This window comes from Girardinichthys multiradiatus, chromosome 7, assembly GCF_021462225.1.
Source record: "Girardinichthys multiradiatus isolate DD_20200921_A chromosome 7, DD_fGirMul_XY1, whole genome shotgun sequence".
Classification (NCBI taxonomy): Eukaryota; Metazoa; Chordata; class Actinopteri; order Cyprinodontiformes; family Goodeidae; genus Girardinichthys; species Girardinichthys multiradiatus.
Window position 1 is genome coordinate 3,317,645 of NC_061800.1, and position 17,805 is coordinate 3,335,449.

The 17,805-nt window shown below is 39.7% G+C and overlaps 1 protein-coding gene across 1 annotated transcript in view; it reads right to left on the reverse strand.

Moving 5' to 3' along the window:
• The window catches only part of si:ch211-67e16.11, a 74,902-nt gene extending 57,441 nt beyond the window's left edge, over positions 1 to 17,461 (reverse strand). The window contains exons 1-2 of the mRNA XM_047369896.1: positions 16,440 to 17,461; positions 10,685 to 10,957 (exon numbers count right to left, since the gene is read on the reverse strand). Of these exons, the coding sequence (XP_047225852.1) occupies positions 10,685 to 10,957; positions 16,440 to 16,698 (532 nt within the window). The 5' untranslated portion in view covers positions 16,699 to 17,461. The remainder of the gene's footprint in view (positions 1 to 10,684; positions 10,958 to 16,439) is intronic.
• Positions 17,462 to 17,805: the final 344 nt, after the last annotated feature.

Sequence of the window (17,805 nt, forward strand, 5' to 3'; positions counted from 1 at the left end):
AAAGTTATCTACCAGCTCATCTACAGTGTTACAGGGCAAAGTGGAGGTAGAAGAGTAAATCTGGTTAAAGGTTTCAGCAGCACCGTCCTTAAAGATGCATTTTCTTATAATGTCTCTTTGGAAAACTGAGCCATTGGAGATTAGGCTTTCAAAAATAACAGAAAAGTGGTCAGATATGGCAACATCAGTTACAGACACCTTGGAAATGTTTAGACCCTTAGTGATGATCAAGTCCAAAATATGTCCCTGTTTGTGCGTTTGCTGTTTAACATGTTGAGTCAAATCAAAATGTCTAAGAGTGTCACATAGATCTATTGCACTTCTGTCTTCAGGATAGTCAATGTTGGGACCCACAACAATGGATTTCAACATTAAACTCCGGTACGGACTTTTCTGGAACTTGTCAAAATAAACCATTAACCTTATTCCGGCACAGCCAGGAAACGGGATAACTGCGGACTTCCTGTTGCTACATCCGCCCTCTTCCACACCGGTGTTCATCAGGATAGGAGGGGAACAAAGCGCGCTAATGTCTTTTGCTGGCAAAAAGACATAAACTCTTCAAACTGGATCCAAGAGTGTCATAAGATCACGTGATCATATGCACAAGTTAAGTATAAGTGAAGCACTGTTTGTGTACCCGGTGATTTCATTCATAAAGAGGGGAAATTAAGGTATAAGCATTGCTGACTTTCTCTCCGAGCCCTGCAGAAGTAAACAGTGTTCGAGAGAAGCCCCCGCAAAGACGCGGTCTCCCAGTCTGGAAGGAAGACACCAGAGACCGCCTCATCGTGGTCAGCGGACAGGACGGGCCGCCCAGCTGCAGCTCCAGAGCTAACCCTTTTGTTCACAGAGCAAACGCACCTTCAACCCCCCGCGAAGCTACCGAGCTAACCACTTGTTGACTGTGGAAGTTTCTTCAAACTACGCCCCTTGGACAACATTTCCTCACCATGGTCAGAGGTTAGGTTTGGGCAGATTAACAGTTAGGATGAAATGATCTAAACGTTTTCATTCTATGAAGTTTGGTTTTGTTTGTGTGAAACTCGGCTATCTTAGTGCTAGCAGGCTATCTGCAGCACACGTGCCCTGTTTGTGTTCTGTGTTTGTGTGTTTTTAAGTTAAGTCAAACTTTACTTGAAGGGTGATTTTAAACACAGAAGATTGCTCATAACGCACCGTCCGCGCTTATGCATTTTAACCTTTTTATTAACCCTTGTATTTTAATGGTATGTGTTGATTCTGGTGCTAAGCTATTAGCTTCTTTTGTTAGCTCAATGCTAACCGGTAAGAACACGTGCTTGCTGCTACAGAATATTTATCAGAAAGGTTATTAGTTTCAAGCTAGTGAATAATAGTCCCTAAACATTATTTCACTAAATCTGATAACTAAGTAAACATCATTACGCCCCATTTCTCCAGAAAGATTTGGCTCTTTCCAAAATATTCCCTTAATAATATTTCTTCAAATATTATTTCAATAAGTAAAGGCAGCTAATGAGACACCGTTGAGAAATGGTCATCCAGAAGGTTGGTTTTATTCAGCAGATCATTCTTTAAAACATTATTTTATTAAAATAATATTTTTTCTGATCTTGCATTGTGAAGGGTTGTCTAAACGTTTTCTGATTATTGCCTAAGTTGGTTCCAAGACTAACTTAACTTCACTTCCAGATTCTTCAAGATAATCCTTGGTTCTCAAACATAAATAACATTGCATGGTAATGTTGCATCACTCTTTTTGGTCATAATTTCCAATCTTTAATCAACTTGTTTATATTGTACATAGCCCACTAATCCTCCCTATTCTTTAATTCTGCTTGGTAGTTTAGTTGGATTGTTTTAGCATAGTAAAGAGTTTGTTGATTGAAATATGTTTGACTTTGAGTTGACTTATTTTTGTTAATAAATTCTTGTATTTTAAGAAATTGTGGAAATTCATTCCATGTGTGTGCAGAGTTTATGCTGTTCAATAATGTCAGAGCTCGTCTCACACCTTTCTATTTTGTCCTAATACCATCGCCTTACTGCACTGGTATTCACAGGACAACCCTTAACAGACCGAAATATTATTTGATAAAATATTAAAATATTAAAATATTAATATTAAATATTAAATAATATTCTCCGATTAATTATCACAATATCAATGTGAATGTTGAAGTTTCCTACAATAATTAAACAGTCATAATCAACACATATCACAGATAAAAGCTTATTAAAATCACTGAAAAGTTTATTTTGGACTTAGGAGGCCTGTAAATATTCAAGAACAGGGTTCGGACCGGGAGAGCCAAATATTCAAAAGAGTCAAATTTTCCCAGAAATACTTGTTTATACTTTAGTAAATCTTTAAACAAAGTAGCCCCCCTCCACCTTTTCTGTGCTGTCTGCTCTCGCAAAGAAAATTGTATTTACTGAATAAAAGAGATTAGATGTGAGACGTCTGGCTCCTGGCTTGTTCAAACAGAAACCATCTTGCTTAGAGTTGTCTTTTTTCCCAAAAAATATAATAGTTGTCGATGAAGTTCACAGGTGCAGTGGCACATGTTTTTTTCAACCACTTATAAATCCTCAGAAGTCTCGAAAAAACCTCATATCCACAGAAAATCGGTGCAAAGGGTCCGCTGGGAAACACCTTGATATTGAGACTTCCAACAATATTCAGAAGACGAGTGAAATCCTCCTTCAATCCCTCTGACGTCATCCATGGCTCCACAGTGTAAAATAAGGTTTTCTGGAGACGGGTGCTTTTCTGTGATTGCAAGAATATTCTCTGAGATATCGGACACCATGTACTGGTACCAATCATAATTTCTGTGTTTTTCTAGTCGCAGAAGTTTTTAATCCCATCCACATCTGTGTTGCCCACTATTAGGGTTCTTGGTCCGGTGGGGCGCTTTTTCTCTGGCAATTTAGGAGAAGGCTGTTTAGAATGAAGGTTGTTCTCAAATCTTTTATTGTTCTTGGAAGATGGATCATTTTCCTGGTTTTCATTCTGTAGTGGGGCAAATCTGTTTTGGAGGGGAATTCCATTATTTCCAGCTGTCTCACTCCTATCAGTTGTTGTGACAGCAGCTCGCTGTCGAAGTCTCCTTTTCCCAGGGGAAACAGGGGCATTTCTCTGTAATTCTGAAGATTCTAATTTATTTAATTGCTGAGATCTTCCAGTGAGTCGTCCACCTTGATTTTTTGGGCAAACGCCTAAAACATGCCAGGGTGGTCTGCCAGTAGGTTTACTCTCAGTGTTCTGATTTTCGGATGAGTCGTTGAGCTGGCTGTAACTGTTTGGGATCACAGGCAGAGTTTCCTCAAAATATGAGTTCTCGCCATAAAAGACGAAATTGATATAGCTCCAACAAGGAAAGTCACAGAGACATGAAACCTTCTGAGACTGATCTGCCTCTGGCCCCAAACAATATTCACTGATCAGAGGCTGACATCATCACAGCCCTGCCCCCTGAGAACAGGAAGTGTCATGTTTTCCTTTTGATGGTCCATATTTTGTGTCCTTCACCTAGTCAATGTGAAACTGTCCCAAGTGACAGATTACATTATGGTCTAAGATAGAATCCAGTACTGACTGGTTTGGACGGAGGGTGTCACCGTGGCGCTGTGGCGAAGTTTGATGTCTCGCCGAGGCCATACGTTTGGCTCTAAGTTATACATACATGGTCCGATTTACTCCAAACTGAATATGGTTGATCTTCGTCAGCTCCCAAACAGCTCTATTGGAGTACATTGGAATTTGGATCAACAGCACCCCCTAGGACATTTCAAGTGCTCCATCTCCCTCATACATCATTGGATCCACTTCAAATGTAGTATACATCATGATGATGTATACTACATGATGATATCATTTTAGCCCCACCCACTAACAACGAAGTGAGCGCAGCTTTCATCGGGAAGGTCGTATTTCAGCCAAAGTCTCAGGAGCTGTGTGAGGTTCTCTCCCGCTTTAAAAGCTCCACTTTTGTACCAGTCCCCAAGAAATGCATTGTCACAGGATTAAATTACTGCAGCCCTGTTGCTCTGATGTCTGTGGTCATGAAATCCTTTGAGCGACTGGTGTTAAAGCAACTGAAGGACATCATAGGCCCTCTGCTGTACCCCCTGCAATTTTCCTAACAGCCAAAAAGGTCGGCAGATGATGAAGTCAACCTTGGACTGCGTTTAATCCTGCTCCACCTCGACCACCCACGGATGTAAGCCAGGGTCCTGTCTGTAAACTTCACCTCAGCCTTCAATACCATGACACCTAGACATCCTCCATCAGAAGCTCACCCAGCTTGCAGTGCCGGCCCCCACCAGTCAGTAGATCAACAGCTTCTTGACTGACCAGCAGCAGGGGAGGCTGGGAAGCATATTCTTCTGCTCAAAAACTGTCAACACTGGTGCCCCCCAGGGGAGTGTTCTTTCCCCACTCCTCAATTGTGAAACTCCTGAAGTTTGCAGATACACCACAGTCATCGGGCTGATCCAGGACAATGACGACGTGGCATTCAGACAAGAGGTGGATAGGCTGGTCCACTGCTGTGGTCCACATATAAAGACACCTTAATGATTGCCATGATGATTTCATACCCATTAAACATTTTCCACATCGTCTCATGTAACAACCCCAAACTTCAATGTATTTTATTGGGATTGTACAGGTCCTTCTCAAAATATTAGCATATTGTGATAAAGTTCATTATTTTCCATAATGTAATGATGAAAATTTAACATTCATATATTTTAGATTCATTGCACACTAACTGAAATATTTCAGGTCTTTTATTGTCTTAATACGGATGATTGTGGCATACAGCTCATGAAAACCCGAAATTCCTATCTCACAAAATTAGCATATTTCATCCGACCAATAAAAGAAAAGTGTTTTTAATACAAAAAACATCAACCTTCAAATAATCATGTACAGTTATGCACTCAATACTTGGTTGGGAATCCTTTGGCAGAAATGACTTCTTCAATGTGGCGTGGCATGGAGGCAATCAGCCTGTGGCACTGCTGAGGTCTTATGGAGGCCCAGGATGCTTCGATAGCGGCCTTTAGCTCATCCAGAGTGTTGGGTTTTGAGTCTCTCAACGTTCTCTTCACAATATCCCACAGATTCTCTATGGGGTTCAGGTCAGGAGAGTTGGCAGGCCAATTGAGCACAGTGATACCATGGTCAGTAAACCATTTACCAGTGGTTTTGGCACTGTGAGCAGGTGCCAGGTCGTGCTGAAAAATGAAATCTTCATCTCCATAAAGCTTTTCAGCAGATGGACGCATGAAGTGCTCCAAAATCTCCTGATAGCTAGCTGCATTGACCCTGCCCTTGATAAAACACAGTGGACCAACACCAGCAGCTGACACGGCACCCCAGACCATCACTGACTGTGGGTACTTGACACTGGACTTCTGGCATTTTGGCATTTCCTTCTCCCCAGTCTTCCTCCAGACTCTGGCACCTTGATTTCCGAATGACATGCAGAATTTGCTTTCATCTGAAAAAAGTACTTTGGACCACTGAGCAACAGTCCAGTGCTGATTCTCTGTAGCCCAGGTCAGGCGCTTCTGCCACTGTTTCTGGTTCAAAAGTGGCTTGACCTGGGGAATGCGGCACCTGTAGCCCATTACCTGCACACGCCTGTGCACAGTGGCTCTGGATGTTTCTACTCCAGACTCAGTCCACTGCTTCCACAGGTCCCCCAAGGTCTGGAATCGGCCCTTCTCCACAATCTTCCTCAGGGTCCGGTCACCTCTTCTCGTTGTGCAGCGTTTTCTGCCACACTTTTTCCTTCCCACAGACTTCCCACTGAGGTGCCTTGATACAGCACTGTGGGAACAGCCTATTCGTTCAGAAATTTTTTTCTGTGTCTTACCCTCTTGCTTGAGGGTGTCAATAGTGGCCTTCTGGACAGCAGTCAGGTCGGCAGTCTTACCCATGATTGGGGTTTTGAGTGATGAGCCAGGCTGGGAGTTTTAAAGGCCTCAGGAATCTTTTGCAGGTGTTTAGAGTTAACTCGTTGATTCAGATGATTAGGTTCATAGCTCGTTTAGAGACCCTTTTAATGATATGCTAATTATGTGAGATAGGAATTTTGGGTTTTCATGAGCTGTATGCCAAAATCATCTGTATTAAGACAATAAAAGACCTGAAATATTTCAGTTAGTGTGCAATGAATCTAAAATATATGAATGTTAAATTTTCATCATTACATTATGGAAAATAATGAACTTTATCACAATATGCTAATATTTTGAGAAGGACATGGTGCACAATTGTGAAGTGGAAGAAAGATACATTTTTACAAATAAAACGTTTATTTTTTTCATTTTACTTTGACACCTCTGAATAAACCAACTGCCCTCAGAAGTCACCCAATTAGTAAATAAAGTCCACCTATTTGTAATTCAATCTCACAATAAAGGCAGTTTCATTATCTGAAGAAAGAAAGAGTATGGGACGCCTGCAAACCTATCAAGACATGGCCGTCCACCTAATCTGATATGCTGGACAGGAAAAGCCTTCATCAGAAGAGCAGCAAAGATTGCAATAGTAACTGTGGAGGAGCTGCAGAGATTCACAGCTCAGGTATGATAATTTGTTGCTTATATCATTTAAGCACTCTATAAATGTATCCTTGATTGCAGAGTGGCCAGATTGTTGAACTGTTCAAAGAAATCAATGATAAGTCCTCTCTGCAGTTTGCCAATAGGGGATGAAGCAGCAAAGACATAGAAGAAGGTGCTGTGGTCAGATAAAACTAAATTAGAACTTATTCTCCCACATGGAAAATCCTATGTGTGGTGGAAAGTTAACACATCATCCCCATAATAAAACATGTTGGTGGCCTGATCATGCTGTGGGGATGCATTTATTTAGCAGGAACAGGGAAGCTTCAGCTATGTTCAAGAAAAAGTTGGCAGACATTCTAGTCTCTAAATATAGAAAACTGTTTTATTATGTTATCTTATTATGTGGGTTTCTTTCAAGTTGTGAGGGAGTTGTGCAAACCCATTTACCACAGCCAGTCCAGAAGGAGACACTTTGCTGTGTGAGCAGATATGAATAATTCACAGAGGTGTGTTCGTGTGACACTGGGACAAAGTCACCTTAACATCTGGCCCTGACTTCACTCACAGCAGGAGCTCAGAAACTTTCAAACACTTCCGTGTCCCTTTAGATATCTCCTACACAAATTAGTCTTCACATTGTCTTTGTCTGTTATTTCTATTTAGTTTATTACATTTCTCAGGGGGGCTGCACGGTGATGCAGTTGGTAGCACCGTTGCCTTGCAGCAAGAAGGTCCTGGGTTCGATTCCCAATCGGGGGTCTTTCTGCATGGAGTTTGCATGTTCTCCCCGTGCATGCGTGGGTTCTCACCGGGTACTCCGGCTTCCTCCCACAGTCCAAAGACATGTCTGTTAGGTTAATTGGTCACTCTAAATTGCCCTTAGGTGTATGAATGAGTGTGTGCATGGTTGTTTGTGTGTTGCCCTGCGATGGACTGGCAACCTGTCCATGGTATACCCCACCTCTCGCCCATAGACTGCTGGAGATATGCACCAGCTCCCCTGCGACCCACTATGGAATAAGCGGTAGAAAATGACTGACTGACAGACATTTCTCTGGGAGACCATTTACATTAAGGTTTTACTTGTGCACCATGTAATTGAATAAGGGCTACATTTTGATTAAGAATTTATTCAACTACATACACAAAAGTAATAATAATTTTTCAAAATCAGAAACAAATGAATACTCATGCTGAAACAGTCACAGCTACACTTACACCTTTCAGATACTTTGAGTTCTTACCCTAGCTGTTCAGTCAACACGTTTTTTATCTCACTGAACAAAAATCGGTTCTATCTTTACCAAAGGGGTAGGTAGGTGTTATACCGTACTTAACATACAGTCCACCCTTATGAATTGCAGCTTTTTGTGGCTGCATACTGAAGGAAGTAAAAAGACCCCTTAGTGACATTACTAGAAAGAAATTTGCTGAATTATTAAAAAGGTCCAAACACATCAACCCAAAATCAACCCACGATTAGCTGTTTTCACGGAGGTGATTCCTGTTTAGGACAGAGAACACCCATTCACAGCTTCTTCATGGCTAACTTAAGTCAGCCATTTATTGTCATTAATTTACTCTAGAAGTATATTTAGAAAATGGGACCTTTCTGTTGGCCTCCTTTCTATTATGTGCAATGGATGGCTTTTCTCCTTTTACTTCTCAACCACTGTTATACAACAGTGGTTGTATAACACTTTTCCAAGATTTAAACAAGATGTCTTTTTTAGTTATGAATAGGATGGCTTTTTGTCCTTTACTAATTGCACACATGTTCAGTATTACTCATCTTTTCCACGCTGTAAGCTGTATTTTACATTCTGAATACAACCTTTCACCCAAATTAAATATAGTTTTCATTGTTGGCAAGGTCAAGTTTTCTATGTCCTTTAACAGCGCTTTGAGTGTCTCATTGTTGAAAAGCGCTATATAAATAAACTTACCTTACCTTACCTTACTTTTAATGTAGTTTGGTTCTTGGGGGAAGCTGCTCAGAAGTAAAGACTATACAATGATACCTGTTTAGGGGATGTAACAGCAAATGTGTTTTTGCCAAACTGTCACAAAACAGATAAATACAGTCTGGCAGAAAATACGACATTTGTTTTTATTGCTTTTTATTCCGCATCATGACAGAAAAGGAGTAACTGAAGATTAAAAAACCTTAATCTCTTCATAATAAAGACAATTCAAGATGTAAGGTCATGATGACTCAGACGGTTTGAGATCTGCCTTTTTGTTTTTAAACAGCAGTGTGCAAAACTTTAAAGCAGGGGTCACAAACACCACTCTTTGGGGGGTGGTGTGCTGTAACTTCTAGATACATTCCTGGTCCAAATAACCTAAATTAAATGGCTGCATTAGCTCGTCAGCATGTAGTTAGCTATTATAGAGTCCTGCAAATAAGTCTTCAATCATTTTTAAAACAACGAGGTAGCATGTAGTTAATCAGTCATTTAGTGTACATACGACCTATAGGGCAATGCTAATGTTGTAGTGAATGTAAATTGTTAAAACATTTTTTTATTTTGAAATTAAATTACTACTAGCTACTGAGCTACTTATCTGGAACCGCTGCTTTGTTTTTCTTGCTCTGTTTTATTTTTTGTTCGATTTTCTTTTTTAAAAGGAGCCTTGCATTTGCCATTTGTTGCTATTTGCAGTTGCAACAGAACCATGATAAACTGTGACCTTAGAAACAATGTACAGTGCCTTGCAAAACTATCGCTACCAGTTGAACTTTTTCACATTTTGTCACAAAGAAATCACAATTTTCAAAGAATGTTTTTAGCATTTTATGCATTAGACCAACAAAAAGTAGTGCTTTATTGTGAAGTGAAAAGGAAAATGAAACATGGTTTTAAATGTTCAATGTATTTTAATATGATTAGTGTGGTGTGCATTTGTATTCAGATCCCTTAAATTTGATGCCACTAAATAAAATCCAGAGCAAACAATTCTCTTCAGTAGTCACCTAGTTAGAAAATAGAGTCCACCGATCTGTAATTTAATCTCAGCATAAATACAGCTGTTGCGTGAAGGTCTCAGAGGTTTGTTACAGACAATTATCTAAGAACCATCATCACAAACACCTAAAGGAGCTGCAGAGATATACACCTCATGTGGGAGAACCCTTTAACAGCACACCTCATACTTGTGCCCTCCACAAACCTCATCTTTAAGCAAGAGTGGCAAAAACAAAGCTATTGTTGAAAGAAACCACAAGAAGGCCAGTTTGTAGTTCTCTACAAGCCATGTAGGGGACGCAACGAACATGTAGAAGACGTTCCTCTGGTAAGATGTGGGGATGATTTTTTCAGCAAGGAGAGAGAAGCTGGTCAGAGTAGATTGAAAGATGTGAAGCTAAATGCAGGACAATCCTGGAAGCAAACCTGTTACAGCCTTGAGAAGACTTGAGACTTTGATGGAGGTCCAGAGCTACAACGGATTGGGCTCAAAGTCTAGAACTGAATCTAAATGAAAATCTGTGCCAAACTTGAAAATGGTTGTGAACAGAAGCTTTTCATGCAATCTGATTAAGCTTTTTGTCTAGGTTTCCTTTATGCAAAGGAATGGGTAAAATGCCTTTCTCTAGATGTATAACGCTTAAAGAGACACCAAAAGACTGTAACTGCAGCAAAATGTTGTTCAATGTGTTGACTTCATACAAATACATGCAGCACTTTTAAGATTGTTAATTGTAAAAAGAGTTGAAAAGCATGTATAATTTTACTTCCACTTCACAGGTATGCACAACATTGTGTTGGTCTGGAATGCAAAACCTCAATGAAACACATTCCAGTTGGTGAATTCGATGTGACAAAATGTGGAAAAAAAAACTTTTGGCAGGGTACTGTACTGAACCATGAGTTAGGTGTACAGTCACAGCTTCAGCTGAATGGTAGATGTCACTGTTCAACTAAAGCTGCAGTAAAACACAGAAGATTAGTAAAGATCTGTATTCAAAATCTTAGAGACAATAGCAACCCACATATTAACTACAGACATTAACAATATAGTAGATACTGTGTTCGCACTTAAATGTGCTATCAACAGAATACAAAAGGACATTTCATTGTCAGCGAAGAAGATCATGACTTCAAACACTCACCCAGGTAAATGCCATCTAGGTGGGAACATCTCTTCTTCGTCACATTCATGTCCACATAAAAGAGGACCACAGGGTGTCCAAAGTTCTCTCCTGGGCTTGGATCCAGCACCAGTACAACATCATGGGCAGAGGAACTGTAGAGGGGCTGGCTATGTCTGTGGGGTCCCTCAGCTCTGTTCAGCATCCGCCCAACACTGAAACTTCTCCTACCCTTGGAGCTCAGCATCCCACTGGAAAAGTCTGGCAGGATTGCCAGGACTTTTTTTAAGGGACCTGGAAAGGTTTGGAAGAGCAGAATGTTGCTATTGAGTTCACTAGCTTATTAAAAAGGAATTAGCCATGTGAGGCTTACATGAAAGAAAAAAACACAAAGCAAGTCCATTACATCTCATCTTTAAATGCATCACACAAGTATACAGATTGAGGCACACTCTTAACCCAGAATCATTGTGCATAATGTAACCACGATCCATAATTAATGTATTAAAAAGTGCATATATTTATATTACTTCACATGATTGTTACTATACCATGGGAGTATCTAGGTCTGGTTCTGATAATTGTTGATGCTGCTATTTAGTTGTAGTTAGACAGATGATCACACCCTCCAACCATGCCCTCTAACCATGCCCTTTCACCACTCAGCTGAATTTCAGAGCGAAAAAAAGGAGCACAATTTTCCAAAAAAATACTCAGCTCAAATGAATACATCTGGCATTTTAAGATACAAGTTCTCTGAACTAAGATGAAATGTCATTTTTATGAAATCAATAAGTAATTTCCAAATGAAATATGTAACATAATCAATTAATCAGATTTTTTTATATAGATCACTTTCCTTTCTATCCAGTGTGACATAAAGTTAAACCAAAAGAACAAACATGAAACAATCACCCCTTAAAAGCAAAAACTGACTAAATAAATTGATTATAAGATCTCTAGAATTAAATAACATAATAACAGTCATGGAAAGGCAATTGAAAATAGTTTAATTAACAATATAAAAAAATGAAATTCAAGAGTTCAAAACCCTTTATTTAGGTTCTGTAACCATAAGATAAAGTAGAATATAATATTTCATCACAGTTGTATAAACATTTGATTATACAGATGTAGGCATTTTTTATGTCTACATCTGTCAGTAATAAATAAATGACCCTCCCTGTATGTTTTAGTTTAAATTTAGGATGCCAGCAAAAGACCTGAGGGGCCTTGAGGGCTGGATTAAAACCATTAACATTTTCACAAACCAATAAAATACCCTCACAATCAGTTCTGAAATGTGAAATGTACAGGTAGCAAAATCTGTATGATGTGAGCTCGCCATCTGGTTCTTGTCGGCAATGTTTCAGCTGAATTTTGTAATAAGTGGGATGGCACTCTACTCTTCTTAGGGAGACCAGAAAGCAGAGCATTACAGCAATCTGTTCATCATGTTATAAAGACATACATTCACCGACCACTTTATTAGGTGCACCTTGGTAGTACCTGGTTGAATCCCCTTTTGCCTTCAGAACTGCTTTAATCTTTCGTGGCATAGATTCAACAAGGTACTGGAAACATTCCTCAGAGAGTTTGATCCATATTGACATGATAGCATCACATAGATTCTGCAGATTTGTCGGCAGCACATCCATGATGCGAATCTCTCGTTCCATCACATCCCAAAGGTGCTCTATTGGATTGAGATCTGGTGACTGTGGAGGCCATTTCAGTACAGTGAACTCATTGTCATGTTCAAGAAACCAGTCTGAGATGATTGGTGCTTTATGACATGGCACATTATCCTGCTTAAAGTAACCATCAGAAAATGGGTACACTGTGGTCATAAAGGGATGGACATGGTCAGCAACAATACTCAGGTAGGCCGTGGTGTTGACACGATGCTCAAGATGCTTGGTACTAAGGGGCCCAAAGTGTGCCAAGAAAATATTCCCCATACCATTACACCACAACCAGCCTGAACCGTCGATACAAGGCAGGATGGATCCATGCTTTGATGTTTTGACGCTAAATTCTGACCCTACCATCCGAATGTCACAGCAGAAATTGAGACTCATCAGAACAGGCAACATTTTTCAAATCTTCTATTGTCCAATTTTGATGAGCCTATGCGAATTGTAGCCTCAGTTTCTTGTTCTTAGCTGATAGGAGTGGCACCCGGTGAGGTCTTCTGCTGCTGTAGCCCATCCGCCTCAAGGTTCGACGTGTTGTGCATTCAGAGATGCTCTTCTGCATGCCTTGGTTGTAACGAGTGAATATTTGAGTTACTGTTGCCTTTCTATCAGCTCCAACCAGTCTGGCCATTCTCCTCTGACCTCTGGCATCAACAAGGCATTTGCACCCACAGAACTGCCGCTCACTGAATATTTTCTCTTTTTCTGACCATTCTATGTAAACCCTAGAGATGGTTGTGCGTGAAAATCCCAGTAGATCAGCAGTTTCTGAAATACTCAGACCAGCCCGTCTGGTACCAACAACCATGCTACATCAAAGTCACTTAAATCACCTGTCTTCCCCATTCTGATGCTCGGTTTGAACTCCAGCAGATTGTCTTGACCATGTCTAAATGCCTAAATGCATTGAGTTGCTGCCATGTTATTGGCTGATTAGAAATTTGCGTTCACGAGCAGTTGGACAGGTGTACCTAATAAAGTGGCCGATGAGCGTAGATAGAGGTAATAATCCACAGGCCTCTATGTCTTGCTTGAGTTTCAATATAAAGTCTTTAAAGTTTAATTTAAATATTAATTTTGGATTTTTGGGTATAATAAAACCTAGATAGTCTAGGTGGTCTTTAATCACTTTGAACCGACCATTCTTCAGAGAACCTGGTAGGTACGATGCTGAGAGAGGCATAAAATCAGTTTTAGAGCAGTTAATTGTGTATCCGAATATTAAGCCAAAAGAATTTATCAACTTAAGGAGAATGGGAACTGACTATTCAGCATCATGCAAGTATAATATAATATCATCATTGTATAGGCTACTATGTGTGGGTGCTACCTTATTTTAAGAGCAAGTGGTTCGAATTCAATGGCGAAAAGGGCTGGAGAGAGAGGACATCTCTGCTGGACCAAACGCTGTAGTGGGAAAGGTAATGACCTATCACCATTAGTCAGAATGACACATGAGGGTCCAGTGTATATCAGCTCCACCCAGGATATGAATCCAAATCTACGTAAACACTCAAACATGTAAGGCCATTTGAGCTGTTAGTCAGAGTTCATGTGTTCTACATTCTTTGCCCAACATCAAATCAATGATGCATTTGTATGAAGTTTTTCTTAAACATTCAGATGTTAGGTAGTTCATATATTTTATTCCTTTAATATCAGAGTTGTTGATACTATTTGTCCTTGGGTTGTAAGCCTTTTTAATGTTCCCAGCTTTTTAAAACATGCAGTTGGGGAACCAAAGCTTAAAAAACCCAACTTGGATCCAAGATTGCCTTAAAATTATAGGCCAATTTTCAAACATCCTCTTATGCCAATGCCTGTTGAGAAGACAGTTGCTGTCCAACTTATAGCCTACTTGAAAAAAGAAATATTTGACCGTTTCCAATTGGGTTTTCATAAAATGTATTACACTGAAAAAGCACAACTTAAAGCTACCAGTTATATAATGCTGTCAACAGATTCTGGAGAATACACAGACCTGGTCTTGCTATACCTCTCCTCAGTTTTGGACACAGTTAATCATATGATCCTGATAAACAGACTGACTGATCTGTTTGGAATGTCTGGGTCTGTTCTGAAGTGGTTTTCATCCTACATATCCAGATAAGTGTTTAATTGTGTCTGTAAACCAGATTATGTCTGAATCTACAGAGCTTCTTTGTGGAGTTCCTCATGGCGCTGGCTGGGACCTATTTTGTTTTTAGTATAAATTATTCCTTTTAGGACAGATAATTCTCATTCTCATCTTTTTGCAGATGATATTCAGGTAAAATGCTCCTGTAAGATTCCTGAGGTTCACAAGCTGTCATCTTTAATTAACTGCTTAAAAAACATTAAGCAGTGGTTGAATCATAACTACTTACAGCTAACCCCAGAAAGGAAGCTAACCATCGAAAGGTTAGATGATCATTTTCTAGCTGGGTACTGATTCAGATAAATTGGTGTTTATTGTAAAGTCAACTTTTTTCAACTAAAATCTAGCATGCCTTTTTTTGCAATAAATGAATAAACATCTGGGCACGTATACACAAAGATTCTCAGAGTCCTCTCAGAGAGCTCTTATCTTAGCCTAAAAATTCTTGGAAAGAACTTCAGTTTGTTGCTGAGAGCAACTCTGAGAGAGGCGATGACAGAAGTGAGGAGGTGTGGTTGACCCCGTTGCTAGGTGTGACGCTGTCTTCTAAGAGCTGTGATTGGTGGTTGCAAAAAATGGCTCCTAGAAATCGATGGAGAGAAATTTGCTAAATTAAATTAATTCTCACACAGCATCAACATGTTTGAACATAGTTTATGTACATACTGATCATTATTTTGATTGGCTTATTGTTATGTTTACTCACCATGCTGGTTATTTTTATACTGCATCTATTTTATATTCATAAATTTTATATTAATATTAAAATTCAGCATTTTACTGTGATTTCCTTCTTATATAACAAGTTTTTTTTTGGTAAAATGACCAAAACAATACAGAGAAAAAAGGTGGAGAAAACCAAACTGAACAGAGGAGCAGAGCCAGCTGGTGGAGAAGAGAGGAGTGTTGAAAGGTAGATTTGGTCCTGGGATCACGGTGGGAACAAACAGGCATTCCCAAGCAGATCAATGTGTGTTCCCTCTGCTTTCAGCACCAGCCTGGAATGTGAGCAGCTCTGGTACCTGTTGCGATCAGAAGCTAAGAGGAGATAACAGCAAACCAGAAAACTTCTCCATGGACGGGCAGTGTTATAGATGAGGCTTAGGCTGCTGACATCATCATGTAAAATACAACAAATACTGATTCACCTCATTTACATCTTCCTTCTTTGTACATAGTGTTTAGATAATTGTAATCCCGTCTACTGTTTGTATTTATGTTTGTATATTTTTCGAGTTTTTCCAAATTTATTTTTGAAAGCATTTAACAGTCTGTAAATATTTAAATTATTCTGTATTGTTTGTAATTTTGATTTAACTTTTTCTTCATAGGGATTTATTATTGTTTCTATTATTTATTTATCCTTCCTAATATCACCTTACTAGAGGTGCACCTTTAACCTGCCCTACCGCTTAATATTATTTAATTTCTTCCTACGGGGATGATAACGCTTATCTAATCTCTATATTAATAATTGTATGATTTTTATAGAAGTTTATGTGGTCATTTACTCAACTATTAAGGGGGGTGGATCCCTGCGTGATCGAGTCGGCAGCATTTTATTAATTCACTGTTCATTGTTGTGAAAATATCTCTCCTTTCTCTCTGTCTTTTCACCATCTCTGCTGAAGACACTCTTAGGCTCACTAGGCTCACTAAAAGTCCTCCTCATTACTCTTGACATCTCCTCACTTTAGGATCCCTCATAATGCATAAGATGCTTCGTGAATATCTTTTATCTTACAGAGGGATAATTCTAAGAAAAATATTAGGAGATTAAGATTGTTCTTAGACTGACGTCGCTAGGAATTACTTTTCGTCTTAGGATTCTTTCTGAACACGGGCCCTGATCACTTTGCAGAGCAATGTGAATGTGAACTGCTCTGTTGTCTCAGTGGTGCCATCTGTTTGAGGGTAACAGTAGTACAGCATTTGGTCCTACCTGCAGTGGTGCGCTGCTCAGACATGTACACGGCCACAGAGGACAGCGGCAGGTGGGTGAGTCGTCTACAGTCTGCCTCAGACATGGAGGACATGCGGAGGCAGCGGTTTTGCTGATCCAATTGTAGCATCTGGAGGCCCGAGCGGACCCACCGGTCCAGCCGACTAAGTGCCACGCTGCTTGCAGGGGCCACTGAGGGAACAGGGTGGATGATGGAAGAGAGCGCAGCAAGAAACATGAGGAGCTGCATGATCAACATGCTGCCTGCTCTTCAAGTTTAACTGTTCCTTTTTTATTAATAGGTAATGTTTTTTTTCCTTTATTTTGTTTTGTTTTTCCGCTATTACTTTGCCTCTTGGAATATCATTTCTGCATTTTTGACTATTTCTTTTTAAACATTCCAGTTTCAGAATTCCTATTTGTCTTAAATTATCTGATCTTCTCGTTTCTTCTTTATGTTTTCTCTTTTACTTCTTTTAATTTAACTTCTTGTTTTAAAGAAAAAAACGTAAAATATCTCTGAAGGGAAAATTAGGTTTTGAAATTGTTCCTTTCCTTCTCTCTTGTTTTGTCTTTGTCTTTATTTGCCTAGACCTGAAACTGGAGGAGAAATTTCCAACAACATGGTTGGGTTGCAGAAACCGTTCTCCTCCTGTTCTGTCTTGATTTAAGCCTTCTATCCTTTGTTTTTATTAAGTCTTGAAAGATATGTTTTGAAGTTCGTGACCAGATTTCTTCTGTCAGTTGCGTTCTCTTTGGCTTGGAACAGTTGTAGCAAACACAAGCATCCTCTTTTTGTCAGAAATACACTAGATTATTTCTACTTTCCTTCAACTCTGTTTTCTTTTAGATTTTTGAAAGAAAAATGGATCCCAGGTTGACTGCAAATGAAAAGTTTCCACTGTTTCTGTATGTCCTCATATGTATCTTCTTTACTCCTCTTTGGATCTGGAACAGCTTCAGGAGCAGAGCTAGTTTAGAAGAAGCCAGATAGTCCTCGGCTTTCAGAAGCGAGAGCTGGTCTGTCCTGCAGGTTGTCCACAGCTCAGAGGGAAAAAGCAGCTGCTGTTGCTCACAGTCAGTTTGTCTGCCGTCTGCTGCTCTCTTTAACTCTCTCTCTCTCTGTCCCGTTCTCTCTCACAAAGACACACACTCTCAGACACACACTTCTCCCCTCCTCTGTCTGTGAGGTTTGATGTGCGACAAACATGAGAAGGAGGGATGACGAGATATCACGATAAAACAGAGAGAGAAAAAGGAAGGAGGAGAAAGGGTCAGACAGAGGAAAAAGGAACATGTTAAAAAATGACAGAAATGACAATATCCATGAAGTACCTGAAACAGGATGGCAAGTAACAGGAATGAC